At 43.2% G+C, this 13,121-nt stretch overlaps 1 protein-coding gene across 1 annotated transcript in view; it reads left to right on the top strand.

The window, feature by feature from the left end:
- The window catches only part of RGS12 (regulator of G protein signaling 12), a 190,883-nt gene that overhangs the window by 21,644 nt on the left and 156,118 nt on the right, over nt 1–13,121 (top strand). The window contains exon 2 of the mRNA XM_073574567.1: nt 9,546–11,464. Within this exon, the coding sequence (XP_073430668.1) occupies nt 9,581–11,464 (1,884 nt within the window). The 5' untranslated portion in view covers nt 9,546–9,580. The remainder of the gene's footprint in view (nt 1–9,545; nt 11,465–13,121) is intronic.

The following is a 13,121-nucleotide window of genomic DNA, read 5'->3' as shown; positions in this document are numbered from 1 at the left end:
ACTTCTCCAAGGTCTGCGTCTATAATGGTGTCCACAGGTGCGACGCCACGTGCTCAGAAGGTCTAGAGGGACTCTGACCCCGTGTCCTTGGGGCAGAGTTCCGTGACCACATTCTGAGCGTCCCCTCCGGCATTTAAGTTTCGCGGTACTGCGGCTCTGTGACATAACAGAGACCGCTCCTGTTCACACCGGGTGACGTTATCCCACGTATGACCTTTGTATACCGCTTTATACATCCGCCATTACTAAGCAGCAGTTTACCACCTCTGCACGGTGGACCCCGGGCTGCGAACGCACCTACTATCATTATATTATTTGGTGCGTTCCGCCAGCCCGTAACGTGTGTGTGTCACCAACCAATCACGAAGCATCTTTCATTTTATCAGAGCTGTTCAAAAGAAGCTGATTGGTTGCTATGAGCAACAGTTTTCCTTGCAGCCAATCACTAAGCATCTCTCATTTCACCAGTGCTTGTTAACAGTAGCTGAGCTGTGATTGGTTGCTATGAGCAAGTTTTCCCACTTGACAACACTTCAGCAGACACTGACATGGTGGGAGAAATCTAGCATATTTGGGAACATAAGCTCCCAGCCATTGTCTGCCCCCCTGAAAGGAACAGAGAGCACATGACAAATGACTTTCCCCCTCCCTGCCCATATCCCCATCACACATCCTCAATCCCGTAGGCACATCTTCCCTCTTAAAGGGATAATTGGTATGGTAGTCAGAGCAAATCCATCCAGGGCTTTGGTTTTGACCCCAGGCCTCTCTTAAAGGGATCCCTGGTGTGGAAGTTAGGACCGTTCCACTCAGTTCTGTGGTTCTGACCCCAGGGTCTCTTAAAGGGATCATTGGTATGGAAGTTAGAGCAAATCCACTCTGCGCTTTGGTACTGACCCCAGGCCTTTCTTAAAGGGATCTCCGGTATGGAAGTCAGGGTAAATCCATCCAGCGCTTTGGTTCTGACCCCAGGCCTCTTAATGGGATCCCTGGTATGGAAGTTAGGGCAAATCCCTCCACGCTCTGATTCTGACCCCAGGGTTCTATTAAAGGGATCATTGGTATGCAAGTCACGGCAAATCCACTCAGCGCTCTGGTTTTGATCGCAGTCTCTCTTAAAGGGATCCCCGTTATGGAAGTGAGGGCAAATCCACTCTGCGCTTTGGTACTGACCCCAGGCCTCTCTTAACGGGATCTCCGGTATAGAAGTTAGAGTAAATCCCTTAGCACTCTGATTCTCACCCCAGGCTTCTATTAAAGGGATCATTGTTATGGAAGTCAGGACAAATCCACTCAGCGCTCTGGTTCTGACCCCAGGCTTCTCTTAAAAGGATCCCCGGTGTGGAAATTAGGACCGTTCCACTCAGCGCTCTGGTTCTGACCCCAGGCTGACGGGATGATGTGGGATATTAGTGGTAGTAGTCCTGTGGCTCTGGCTGACGGATTGATGTGGGATATTAGTGGTAGTAGTCCTGTGGCTCTGGCTGACGGATTGATGTGGGATATTTGTGGTAGTAGTCCGGTGGCTCTGGCTGACGGGATGATGTGGGATATTGGGGGTAGTAGTCCGGTGGCTTTGGCTAACGGTATGATGTGGGATATTAGGGGTAGTAATCCAGTAGCTCTGGCTGACGGGATGATGTGGGATATTATAGTGAATGTGGCTCTGGCTGACGGGATGATGTGGGATATTATAGTGAATGTGGCTCTGGCTGACGGGATGATGTGGGATATTATAGTGAATGTGGCTATGTGGAATGGGCGGGGCTCTACACTCAGATATATATACACTGTGTTCCAAATTATTATGCAAAACATATTTCCTCATATTTTCTCTAAATTACCTATATGAATTGCAGTCATTGTTATTTTCCAGTCATCTAATATTCTAGTATAATTGCAATGTTTTTGAACAAACTGCCTATGAAAACAGTATATTTTTAAAAATAAGAAACACTCAAAATGCATGTTCCAAATTATGCACAGCAGAGTTTTCAACCTTTTTTTTTTTATTTTGAACAAAAAAATGGTCAATTGTGAAATTATAAGCATTATCAGCTTATTACAAAATGAAATCAAACAGTTTTCAAGTCAAAACTTTATTCTAGGTGATGTTACATTTGCACATAGGACCCCTTGTTGGAAAGAAGCTTCTGAACTCTCTCGTCCATTGAATTTGTCAGTTTTTGGATGGTTTGTGCTTGAATTGTTTTGCATGTGGACAGAATCCCCTCCCAGAGCTGTTGCTTAGATGTGAACTGCCTCCCGCCATCATAGACACTCCTTTTGATGATGCTCCAGAGGTTCTCAATGGGGTTGAGGTCAGGGGAAGATGGTGGCCACACCATAAGTTTGTCCTCTTTTATGCCCATAGCAGCCAGAGATGCAGATGTGTTATTTGCAGCATGAGACGGTGCATTATCATGCATGAAAATGATCTTGCTGCGGAAAGCACGGTTCTTCCTCTTGAACCATGGCAGGAAGTGCTGTTTTAGAAACTCCACATAGATATAGATTATGGAGTTCATCTTTACCCCTTCAGGGATCCTAAAGGGGCCGACAATCTCTCTCCCCATGATTCCAGCCCAAAACATTACTCCACCTCCTCCTTGTTGGCGCCTTAGCCGTGTTTTCATGGGATGTCCTTCAACCAGCCATCCTCCAGCCATCCTCCCCATCGAGCGTTGCACGGCACTCATCGGTGAACAAAACAGTTTGGAAGTCAGTCTTCATGTCTCGTTTGGCCCACTGGAGCCGTTTCTGCTTGTGTGCAGTGGATAGAGGTGGTCGACAGGATGGCTTACGCACAGCTGCAAACCTCTGAAGGACCCTGCATCTTGTTGTTCGGGGGACGTTGGAGGCACCAGCAGCTTCAAAAACTTGTCTGCTGCTATGACAAGGCATTTTTGAAGCTGCTCTTTTAACCTGACGCAATTGCCTGTTGGAAAGAGTCCTCAATCTTTCCTTATCAGCACGCACACGTGTGTGCTAGGAATCAGCTACATACTTCTTAATTGTGCGATGATCACGATGAAGTGTCTTGGCAATGTTGATTTTAGTCATGCCTTGACCTAAATACTCCACAATTTGTTGCTTCTCAGCAGCCTGTCGACACATCCTTTTTCTTTCCCATTTTGGCAAAAAATGTAGGCTGCTTAATAATGTGGAACAGCCTTCTTAAGTAGTCTTGCCTTTATTTGGACACACCTGCCAAACTAATTTGCACAGGTATCTGCAATTGCTTTCAGTGATATAAAGAGCCCTGACACACATCACCATCAATGAGTTTAAATGACAAACAAAAAAATTCTAAACTTATCACTCCTGAACTCGTTTTGCATAATAATTTGGAACACAGTGTATATATATATATATTCAGTATAATTTGTTATAACTATTACTGTGTCCGGGCAGCGCCAGGCTCTTCAGCTAGTGTGTGTGTGTGTGTGTGTGTATATATGTGTGTGTGTGTGTGTGTATGTGTGTATATATATATATATATATATAAATTTTTTTTTATTTATTTATTTATTTTTTTTTTTCCAATCTCCTGGGCGCAGGACAGGCCCCTATGTGCTGCTCTTTAGAATGTGTTGGCGCCTTTATTTGAGCGCTGCTGCCTGTCAGTTATTTCGCACTTTTACCTGTTCAGGTCACGTGTCTGTAGCAGGTGAAAGACGATCCTGTGCCGGCTCTATTAATAATTCACTCCGAGTCTTATTTCAAAGACTTGAACAGGGAAAACGATGTTACGGCGGTGGGCGAGTGCGGGCAGCAGTGAGTACAGCGCACATGTCGGGCTCCTATCTGACACACTTGTATTCCTGGATTTAGCTCTCATAGTTTTTTTTATTTTTTTTATTATATATACAAAATAAATGCCTTGCTATTACATACTTCCGTTATAATGTGCACAGGATCAGATTTCACACTTTTTCCTCCCAATTGTACATTATCATGGCAGAATATTAGATTTTCTATTTGCTTTCTTTTTCTTTTCTTTTTTACATTTTTGTTTTTTTCCTGCTTTGATTTAAGTAAAAAAAACAACAAAAAACAAAGGCAGGAGGAATGTATGACGATTTTGGAGAATGGAATCCATCGGGCAGCATTGTATTTCTCACGTGGTTCATATTACAGACCTCTAGTAGACTGTATTTGTTGCGATGTAATGTGTGCGTCATGCACATAGATTTTTGTACCCTGCGGATATTTTATGTGGAATTTCCTGGGCAGAAAATCCGCAGCCTATTACAGTGTCAGCGCAGCGCATGAGATTTTTCTGGCCCTCATACACACTGCAAGAAAAATAATTTGCCGTGTAGATTTTAAGTGCAAACCGGACTGTAAACAAACTTTGCATAAATCAAAGGCTACTTTCACACTGGCGTCGTGCGACGGCCGTCGCCCTGCGTCGGGGCGATGTACCGTCGCACGCTTTGAAAGTTGTGCACAACGGGGGCAGCGGATGCAGTTTTACAACGCATCCGCTGCCCCATTGTAATGTCCGGGGAGGAGGGGGCGGAGTTTCGGCCGCACATGCGCGGTCGACAATGGCGGAGATGACGCACAAAAAAAGTTACATGTAACATTTTTGTGTGCGTTGCGGCCGCCAAAACACGACGCATCCGTCGCACGACGGATGCGACGTGTGCCCATACGTCGCAATGCGTCGCTAACACAAGTCTATGGAGAAAAAACGCATCCTGCGGGCAACTTTGCAGGATGCGTTTTTTCTCCAAAACGATGCATTGCGACGTACGTCGGCCGACGCTAGTGTGAAAGTAGCCTAAGGGCGAATATTGGAAGAGTAGCATATCTTATCGGAGTAATTCTTTCCTACTTAGGAGCTATTTCTTCCCCTTCCTCCTGATCTCATCGTGCACTCTGAAACAACAGCTCAACTCCATCTTGCTCGGACAAGGCAGTGAGGGGAGCGGGAAGGAGCGAGGGACAGAGTGAGTGAGCAGACAAAGAGAGACACGGAAATATCGTGCTGTTGATAACATGATGTGTACAGGGACATAACGATCGCATTAGAGATCATTCTCTCCCCATTATTTGTTAACCCCTTTTAAAAGTCGAGGAAATGACGCCAAATAATTATGTGTCTGTAAAATCAGAGCTCATTGGCCAAAATCATCAGGTCTATAACTGTTATCATAATAAAAACCAATCCAAACAGTTATTAACCTCAAAATCACCATAAATAAGGATCCCTTCAAAATCAAATCATAACACCAAAGGAGAAACGATAAAGGAACATATTGATCTAAAAAAAATACGTTTTTATTCATACAAAATTTAAAAAACATTTCATTGCAACACAATACCATTCAATGAGATACAGAGTGCGTATAGGGTGGTAAATTCCTCACCCTGATATATTATACAAAGCTGTGAAAAATCAGACAATTGTGAAAGGTCACACAGGTCAAACCATTGGGCTATAAAAGATATCTGAAGTATCACTCTCACTATATATTATATAGCCTGGACAAATACCCCACATGTAGAATCCTAATAATTGTGCTGGCAGGAATAAACAAACAATCACCATCTATAAAATGCTTAGCATGACCGATATCAATGCTCTCATATTGCTGCCACAGTTGTTGCCCTACATATTTATCAAAGGGGCTACTTAATATGCTTGTCCAAAATGATCAAAGTAAATGAAAATGAAAAAGCAAGATCACTAAGAGAGTTCTACCTATTTACCTGCAGTCATGTTGCCGTCTGGTGAATTAACCGTGTGAGCCTGTGACGCACCCTGATGTGCGTTTCACCGCCTCTGCAGTTTCCTTGTCTGATTTTCACAGCTTTGTATAATATATCAGGGTGAGGAATTTACCACCCTATACGTACTCTATATCTCATTGAATGGTATTGTGTTGCAATGATATGTTTTTTACATTTTGTATGTATAAAAACGTATATTTTTTTAGATCAATACTAGCTGAAGAGCCCGGCGCTGCCCGGGCATAGTAACGAACTGTGGTTATTTATAGCAAATTATAATTATCCTCCATCCCATAGTCCCGTGCCCATATACCCATCATACATATCCTCCATCCCATAGTCCAGTGCCCATATACCCATCATACATATCCTCCATCCCATAGTCCCGTGCCCATATACCCATCATACATATCCTCCATCCCATAGTCGAGTGCCCATATACCCATCATACATATCCTCCATCCCATAGTCCCGTGCCCATATACCCATAATACATATCCTCCATCCCATAGTCCCGTGCCCATATACCCATAATACATATCCTCCATCCCATAGGCCCGTGCCCATATACCCATCATACATATCCTCCATCCCATAGGCCCGTGCCCATATACCCATCATACATATTCTCCATCCCATAGTCCAGTGCCCATATACCCATCATACATATCCTCCATCCCATAGTCCCATGCCCATATACCCATCATACATATCCATCATCCCATAGTCCCGTGCCCATATAACCATCATACATATTCTCCATCCCATAGTCCAGTGCCCATATACCCATCACACATATCCACAATCCCATAGGCCCGTGCCCATATACCCATCACACATATTCTCCATCCCATAGTCCAGTGCCCATATACCCATCACACATATCCTCCATCCCATAGTCCCGTGCCTATGAATAAAAATGTATATTTTTTTTAGATCAATATGTTCCTTTATCGTTTCTCCTTTGGTGTTTTGTTATCATAATATATTGCAGTACCACTCAAAAATAGTGCGAATATCATAAACATTTTTTTGTACCAAAGTCTACTGAAAAGTATGGTAAAAGCAAAAAAATCCAATTCACAGATCTATTTAAGATCAAAATGGCCCCAAAGGCAAAAATTCATGTACATCAATAGGTACAATCGGACATAATCCACTGGCTGTATTGCCCACCAGATATTCATTGTGCATTATGTCTTATATTTTGAATTAAAAAAAAAATGTGATTTTTATGGTGGCCTAGTAATAGGAACTTTTAAAGAGTCTCTCTTAATATTTGTTCCGAAATTTGTTCGTATAACCTAATCTGATCATAGATATGAGCATTACCATAGAATTGATAGTTATATCAGGCCATTCTCTAAGCTCGTGATGTTCAGCTGATCGGTGCTGGTCAGTGCACAGTTTTCCTGCAGTGGCCACTGGTGGAGAGATTTGGTATTGAAGTAAATGGGTGACTATGGATGGCGAGCAGTGATGAGCAAAAGTGCCAGGATCAGGTGTTATCTGAGCATGCTCTGATGCTATACAAATATCTTCAGCATGCTCAAATAATATGTTCAAGTTCCCACGGCTGCATGTTTCGCAGCTGTTAGGCTATCCCTGCATGTGCTGCAGCTGTCTAACAAGCATCATCTACAGTCAGACATGACACTTTCTCTGTGTTCCCCATGTCCTTTCCATAGCAGGCAACAAACCCAACTTGTTGTTGCTTAATATCCTTAGCAATCCATAGTTTATAATTATAGTTTAAGCCTTCTCCGAACCTGTAAATTCCGACCTGACCCAATTTTGCTCCAGTGTTACCCCTAAAGGGGTCAGTAGGGTTGTTTGATGTCCTCATGTCCCTGTGACCATCTGTGATCCGGAGAGCAAAGGCGTGTCGCCAGTCATCTTCTTTGATGTTGCCTCTTTTCAGGTGTTTGAGAAGATCTACTTCTGTAATTTTGACCTTGCACAATCCAGGCCGGATCTCTGCTGATATAATAAGCCACAGAGTCCGCAGAATATTAGAACATCTACCGTATTACATGTCCCAATAAAACTATACCGCAATCTAACGCTAGGGAAACACAGTACTCGCCAGTATATACCTTACTAAGTAACCAATAAAACTGCATTGGATTCCGATTATTGCAGCATAGACCACGTGGCCCGCTGGATTAGGGTGGGTGTTTACTGGGTGCATTATCACCCGCTAGCTTAGTTTTATTAAAGAATATCCACCCCTTTAATTAGGCAGTCTTAAAGGAAATATTGCGTCTCCGCAGTTGCTAAGCTATTTACCATAAATCTGTATTTTTTTTCTAGCTGGTGTAAATGCTGCTGTTCTCCTGAATCCGGCGTTGTTTTTCTTCTGTTGCTATACCGCTCCATTCATGAGATATGGCCCCCTCTCCCATACATATAAATCCATTATTTTAGCATGGTCCTCAGGAACACTCCCATATGAAGAGCTGATCACCACACCTATCTGACTAAAAAAGACCAGATTTACGTACAGGGGAGAGGCGCAGGAACAAAACAGTCATATCTCTATCCCTTTGTAAAGGGAATCTGTCAGCAGATTTTTGCTGGGTAATCTGAGAGCAGACTGATATAGAGGTGGAGACCCTGATTCCAGCGATGTGTTACTTACTGGTCTGCATGCAGTCATTTTGACTCCATCACAATTTTCTCTGCTGCAGATCTAGCAGAGCTCTGAATAACCCGCCCACACCACGGATTGGCAGAAAGCTGCTAATAAGTGGTGGGGGTGTGGTTGGACTAGGAGGCACGAGGCAGCTAGTCCTGTAGTGATAATCTCCTGCTGATAAAACACTGATTTTATTGATACTGCAAAACACAGCCCATTAAATGACACATCGTTGAAATTGGGGTCTCTGCCCATAAATCATACTGCTGTCAGATTACATGACAAAAACCTGCAGATGGATTCCATTTATATGATCTGCATCTAACAGTTCTCCTTACATAAGATCTGTCTCCATGACCCTCTTTTAGTGTGAAGACCCTATGTTTTACCACTCCACATATTTCAGCTTCAGACCTGCAAGTACAGTACGTGAAGTATTGTAATGGCCCCTGGGTTCTAGTTGACCAGAAAAATGGCTAGGGGGGCACATTTCTGGGGTTTTTCTATTGATATCTATAGACTTTTTCATAAGCCACTGTGAAATAAAATTGGCTGAGCTGATGGACAACATCCACTTGGGTGTAAAACCACTCTGGGTAGGAGCTGTTCATTTGGAGCATCATAAACAACGCCAAAAATCCAAATGTCTCATTTAATATCCGAGTGGGAATTAGAAACTTCTGTTACCGGTTACTGAATCACCAATCCATCCCCGGAGGCTATGCCTTTCCTTGGATTGATTAAATTTGGATCTTTTTACCCAGTCAAGTATTCTTTTTACTTTCCTGTTAATAATCATCTTGAGAAAAGTACATTTTGTGATTTCCATAGTGAGAACCTTCAAGGCACAAGAGAAATGGACCACTTATTAATGCATCAGCGTGGTTTATATTTCTTCTGCTTTTAGAAACTTTTCGATGAAGGGGTTGTCCAAGGTCAAAAGAACATGGCTGCTTTCTTCTATAAACAGCGCCACACTCATCTACAGGCTGTCTGTAGTATTGCAACCCAGCTTCGTTCACTTCACCGACTAGACAAAACCAGTGACAAGGGCCGCTGTCTGTAGAAGAAAGCAGCCAAATTTTTCCAATCACTTGGAACCTGTTTTGCGTTTCTCGTAACGGATGTATTTGACATTGACTTGTTTTGTATTTTTGTTTTCTAGGAGTCTTTGACGTACAGGGGAACTCTTAATATTTTATGGAAGATTGGGTGAAGCAATCTATCACTGAAATGCATAGAGCAGGCGAGCCCACCAAGAACCGGAATAAAATGCATCTGCCCCATAGATTGAGGAGTGTTGAAGTTGCTCGAGGAAGGACGGGCTATGGCTTCACCCTTTCTGGACAATCGCCTTGTGTCATTGGTAGCATCATTAAAGAAAGTCCTGCTGAATTTGTAGGCCTTAAACCTGGAGATCACATATGTGCTGTCAACGACATCAGTGTCAAGAACGCATCTCATGAAGACGTCGTCAAGCTGATTGGCAAATGTTCTGGGGTACTTCACATGGTGATTGCCGAAGGGTTCCGTCATGTAGATCTATGCTCTAGCGATGAGGAAATTTCTTTCTTTGAGGGCAAGACTTCATTAAAGCCTAGGCCTGATTCAAAAACATTGGGCATAAACCGAGCGGAAAGAGTTGTTCAAGAGATGCAGTCGGGAGGAATCTTTAGTATGATCTTTGAGAACCCAGTAGGTGGTGGGAAATCAGACCATCAAATGGCAAAACATAGATCAAGGTCAATGTCTGCATCCTGCTATGAAACGAGAAGGGACAGGCCGAATCACAATCTTGACTTACTTTCGAAAGACGAAATATCGAAGATGATTAACTGTGACTCTGTATTCTACAATGGTGTGCAGAACCTCGAAGACTTTGAGCTGGATGCGAGCATCCTAAACGTTGGCATGATAGTTGGTTACCTTGGGTCCATAGAACTTCCTTCTACAAGCTCTAACCTCGAGTACGATAGCTTACAGGCCATCCGAGGATGCATGAGACGGCTCCGAGCGGAACAAAAAATACACTCCCTAGTGCTGATGAAAATCATGCATGACAATATTCAGTTGTGTAACGAGAAGACCAGCATCATAGCTGTGTACCCAGCAGAAAAGTTAGCATTCAGTGCCGTTTGTCCTGATGATAGGAGGTTTTTTGGACTCGTAACTATGCAAAGTAGCGATGACCAAAGCTTGGCGCAGAACGAAGAAGGGGTTTTGAGGACCTCTTGTCATGTCTTTATGGTAGACCCTGAACTGTTCCACCATAAAATACATCAAGGTATTGCTAGGAGATTTGGATTTGAATGTACTCCAGACCCAGATACTAATGGTTGTCTGGAGTTTCCACCCTCTGCTCTGCCCGTTCTGCAGTTTGTCTCAGTTTTATACAGAGATATGGGTGAGATGATAGAAGGGGTCAGAGCACGAGCTTTCCTAGACAATGATGCTGATGCCCAACAGAACAACAGTACCAGTAGTAACAGTGATAGTGGCATCGGGAATTTTAATCAGGAAGAAAAAGCCAACCGGGTGTTGGTGGTTGACTTGGGCAGTGTGCCAGGTAAACATATTCCTCATGCTATTTGGGAAAATCCGAGCGGAAGAGCGCAGAACCAATCTGTTCTACACTGGAACGGTTATCCCAATGAGGATGATGGGCACTATGTAGCACCACATGGAGCAATAGTTGATAAACCTCAAAACTTCAAGAAGCATTTAGGACCATCTGCTCGCATTGAAGTCCCGGTTATCCCACCCCGGGGACCACAGCCAGCCCCCAAAAAGTTCAGCGCTTTGGAGGGTCAAAAGAAATGGCTGCCTGTTCACGTAATTCAGGATTGGCAACAGGGGAATGTCAGTGACCAGGAATCGTATGCGGACTCAACCGACGGTTGGTCGAGTGTCAATTGTGGAACCTTACCTCCACCCATGAGTAAGATTCCAGCTGACAGATACAGAGTTGAAGGGAGCTTCGTACCACCTACTACTCGCAAAGATGTCTGGCCCAAGAAGGCGTTTGACGTACACCACATATTTGGTGTCGGACATGGTTCCAAAAAGTCAAGAGAAGACAGGAAGGTAAGATTGGAATAAATCTTATGTGTAGATACGTTTTACATGGCTGTCAAATATCAGATTATCGTACAAACTGAGAAAGTTTATATAAATTGGTATTAAAGGTGTTTTAGCGGGGATTACAAAATTGATGGCCTCACACTATATCTATGTATATAACTTCCTAATTGCTCTCTATAGGGGAACAGTGAGTGAGCCCCCCCACCATAGGCAGTCATGCAATGGCCATCCATTGAGTGCCATCTGTTACTTTGCTTACAGTAGTGTAGATCGTATAGAATTAAAATGCAATTTTTAAGTTGTTTTTTTTTTTTCCTTTCCAGGAATAATATAGGATATTAATGTATTCATGGGGATTACAACCTTCAGGACCCCAACTGATCATCAGAATAAAGGAGCGTAGCCCATTTTGGAACTTCATATCTTAAAAGGAATCTGTTGGCAGGTTTTTGCTGTGTAATAAGAGATGTAGGTGCTGAGAGCCTGATTCTGGTAATGTGCTACTTACTGGGCTTCGTGTTGCTGTTTCAATAAAATCAGTGTTTTATCAGCAGGAGATTATCACTACAGGACAGGATGCCTCATGCCATCTAGTCCTGCTGCTCTGTGTAATCCGACCGCCACCACTGATAAGTAGCTTTCTGTCAATCAGTGGTGTACTGGTGGTGTTCTAAAGGTTTCAGCATTCAGAGCACTGCTAGACTTACAGCAGAGAAAACTGTGATTTTATCAAAATGACAGCATACAGAGCAGCAAGTGAAGCATCGCTGGAATCAGGGTCTCTGTCCATACATCATACTCTCAGATTACACAAAAACCTCCTGACAGATCCCTTTAATCTTTTTCCAGATACAGTGGGGTATCCCGGCACAGGCACATATTCTGCTGATCGGTGGGGGTTCTGGTGGTCCTATTTCTCTTATGAATGTGTATTCCTAGAAAACCAAGTTCAGTTTGCGTTTTGTTCGTCGACATCTATACTTTCTACAAAGGATATTTTATTTCATAGGGACTGAGAACTCGCAGAGGCAGATTTCATTTTCTGCTTCCCCTAATCCCTTGTGTTGCGTGATATCAGGCATTTTGGAAAATATATAATTCGCTGATGGCCGTTTCACGTGTACATTGTGGTAATGTGAGTTTTTTTGGGGGGATTACTCCACGGTTTCCAAGATTTGGCAGGACTTTTGGTTGGACGCCATGCATATATCATATAGTGCAATCTTGTCTCTTTATATTAAGCTTGGCTCCTGTTGCACTTTTTTTTTTCTTTTATGGAAAACACGTGAAGCTGTAAAAATATTCACTTCAAGACTGGATAAAAGGCATCAGAACATGCTAATTTGCATAATTTGCCAAAAATCTAGTTTGTATAAGAGCATTCTCGATGTTCTCCGACTGATTGTCTGGGGACATAAGGATCCAGCTGTTAATTGTCCGTCCCTTTTGTTCTGCCGCTCTACTTTTAGAGAACAGAGAGCCTGAGCAATGATGGAGTCAGGAGAGAGCGCTGTTGGCCGAACATTCATTCATGTGTATAGGCAGCTTAAAGGGAGGTTTTTGCTATTTAATCTGAGAGCAGAATAATGTAGAGCAAGAGATCCTGATTCCAGGGATGTGTCACTTATTAGGCTGTGTGCTGTAGTTTCAAAGCAATCGG

The sequence above is a fragment of the Dendrobates tinctorius genome, unplaced genomic scaffold (assembly GCF_039654945.1).
Source record: "Dendrobates tinctorius isolate UK_male_01 unplaced genomic scaffold, ASM3965494v1 ptg000039l, whole genome shotgun sequence".
Lineage (NCBI taxonomy): Eukaryota > Metazoa > Chordata > Amphibia > Anura > Dendrobatidae > Dendrobates > Dendrobates tinctorius.
This window is presented reverse-complemented; position numbering and strand designations above follow the sequence as displayed.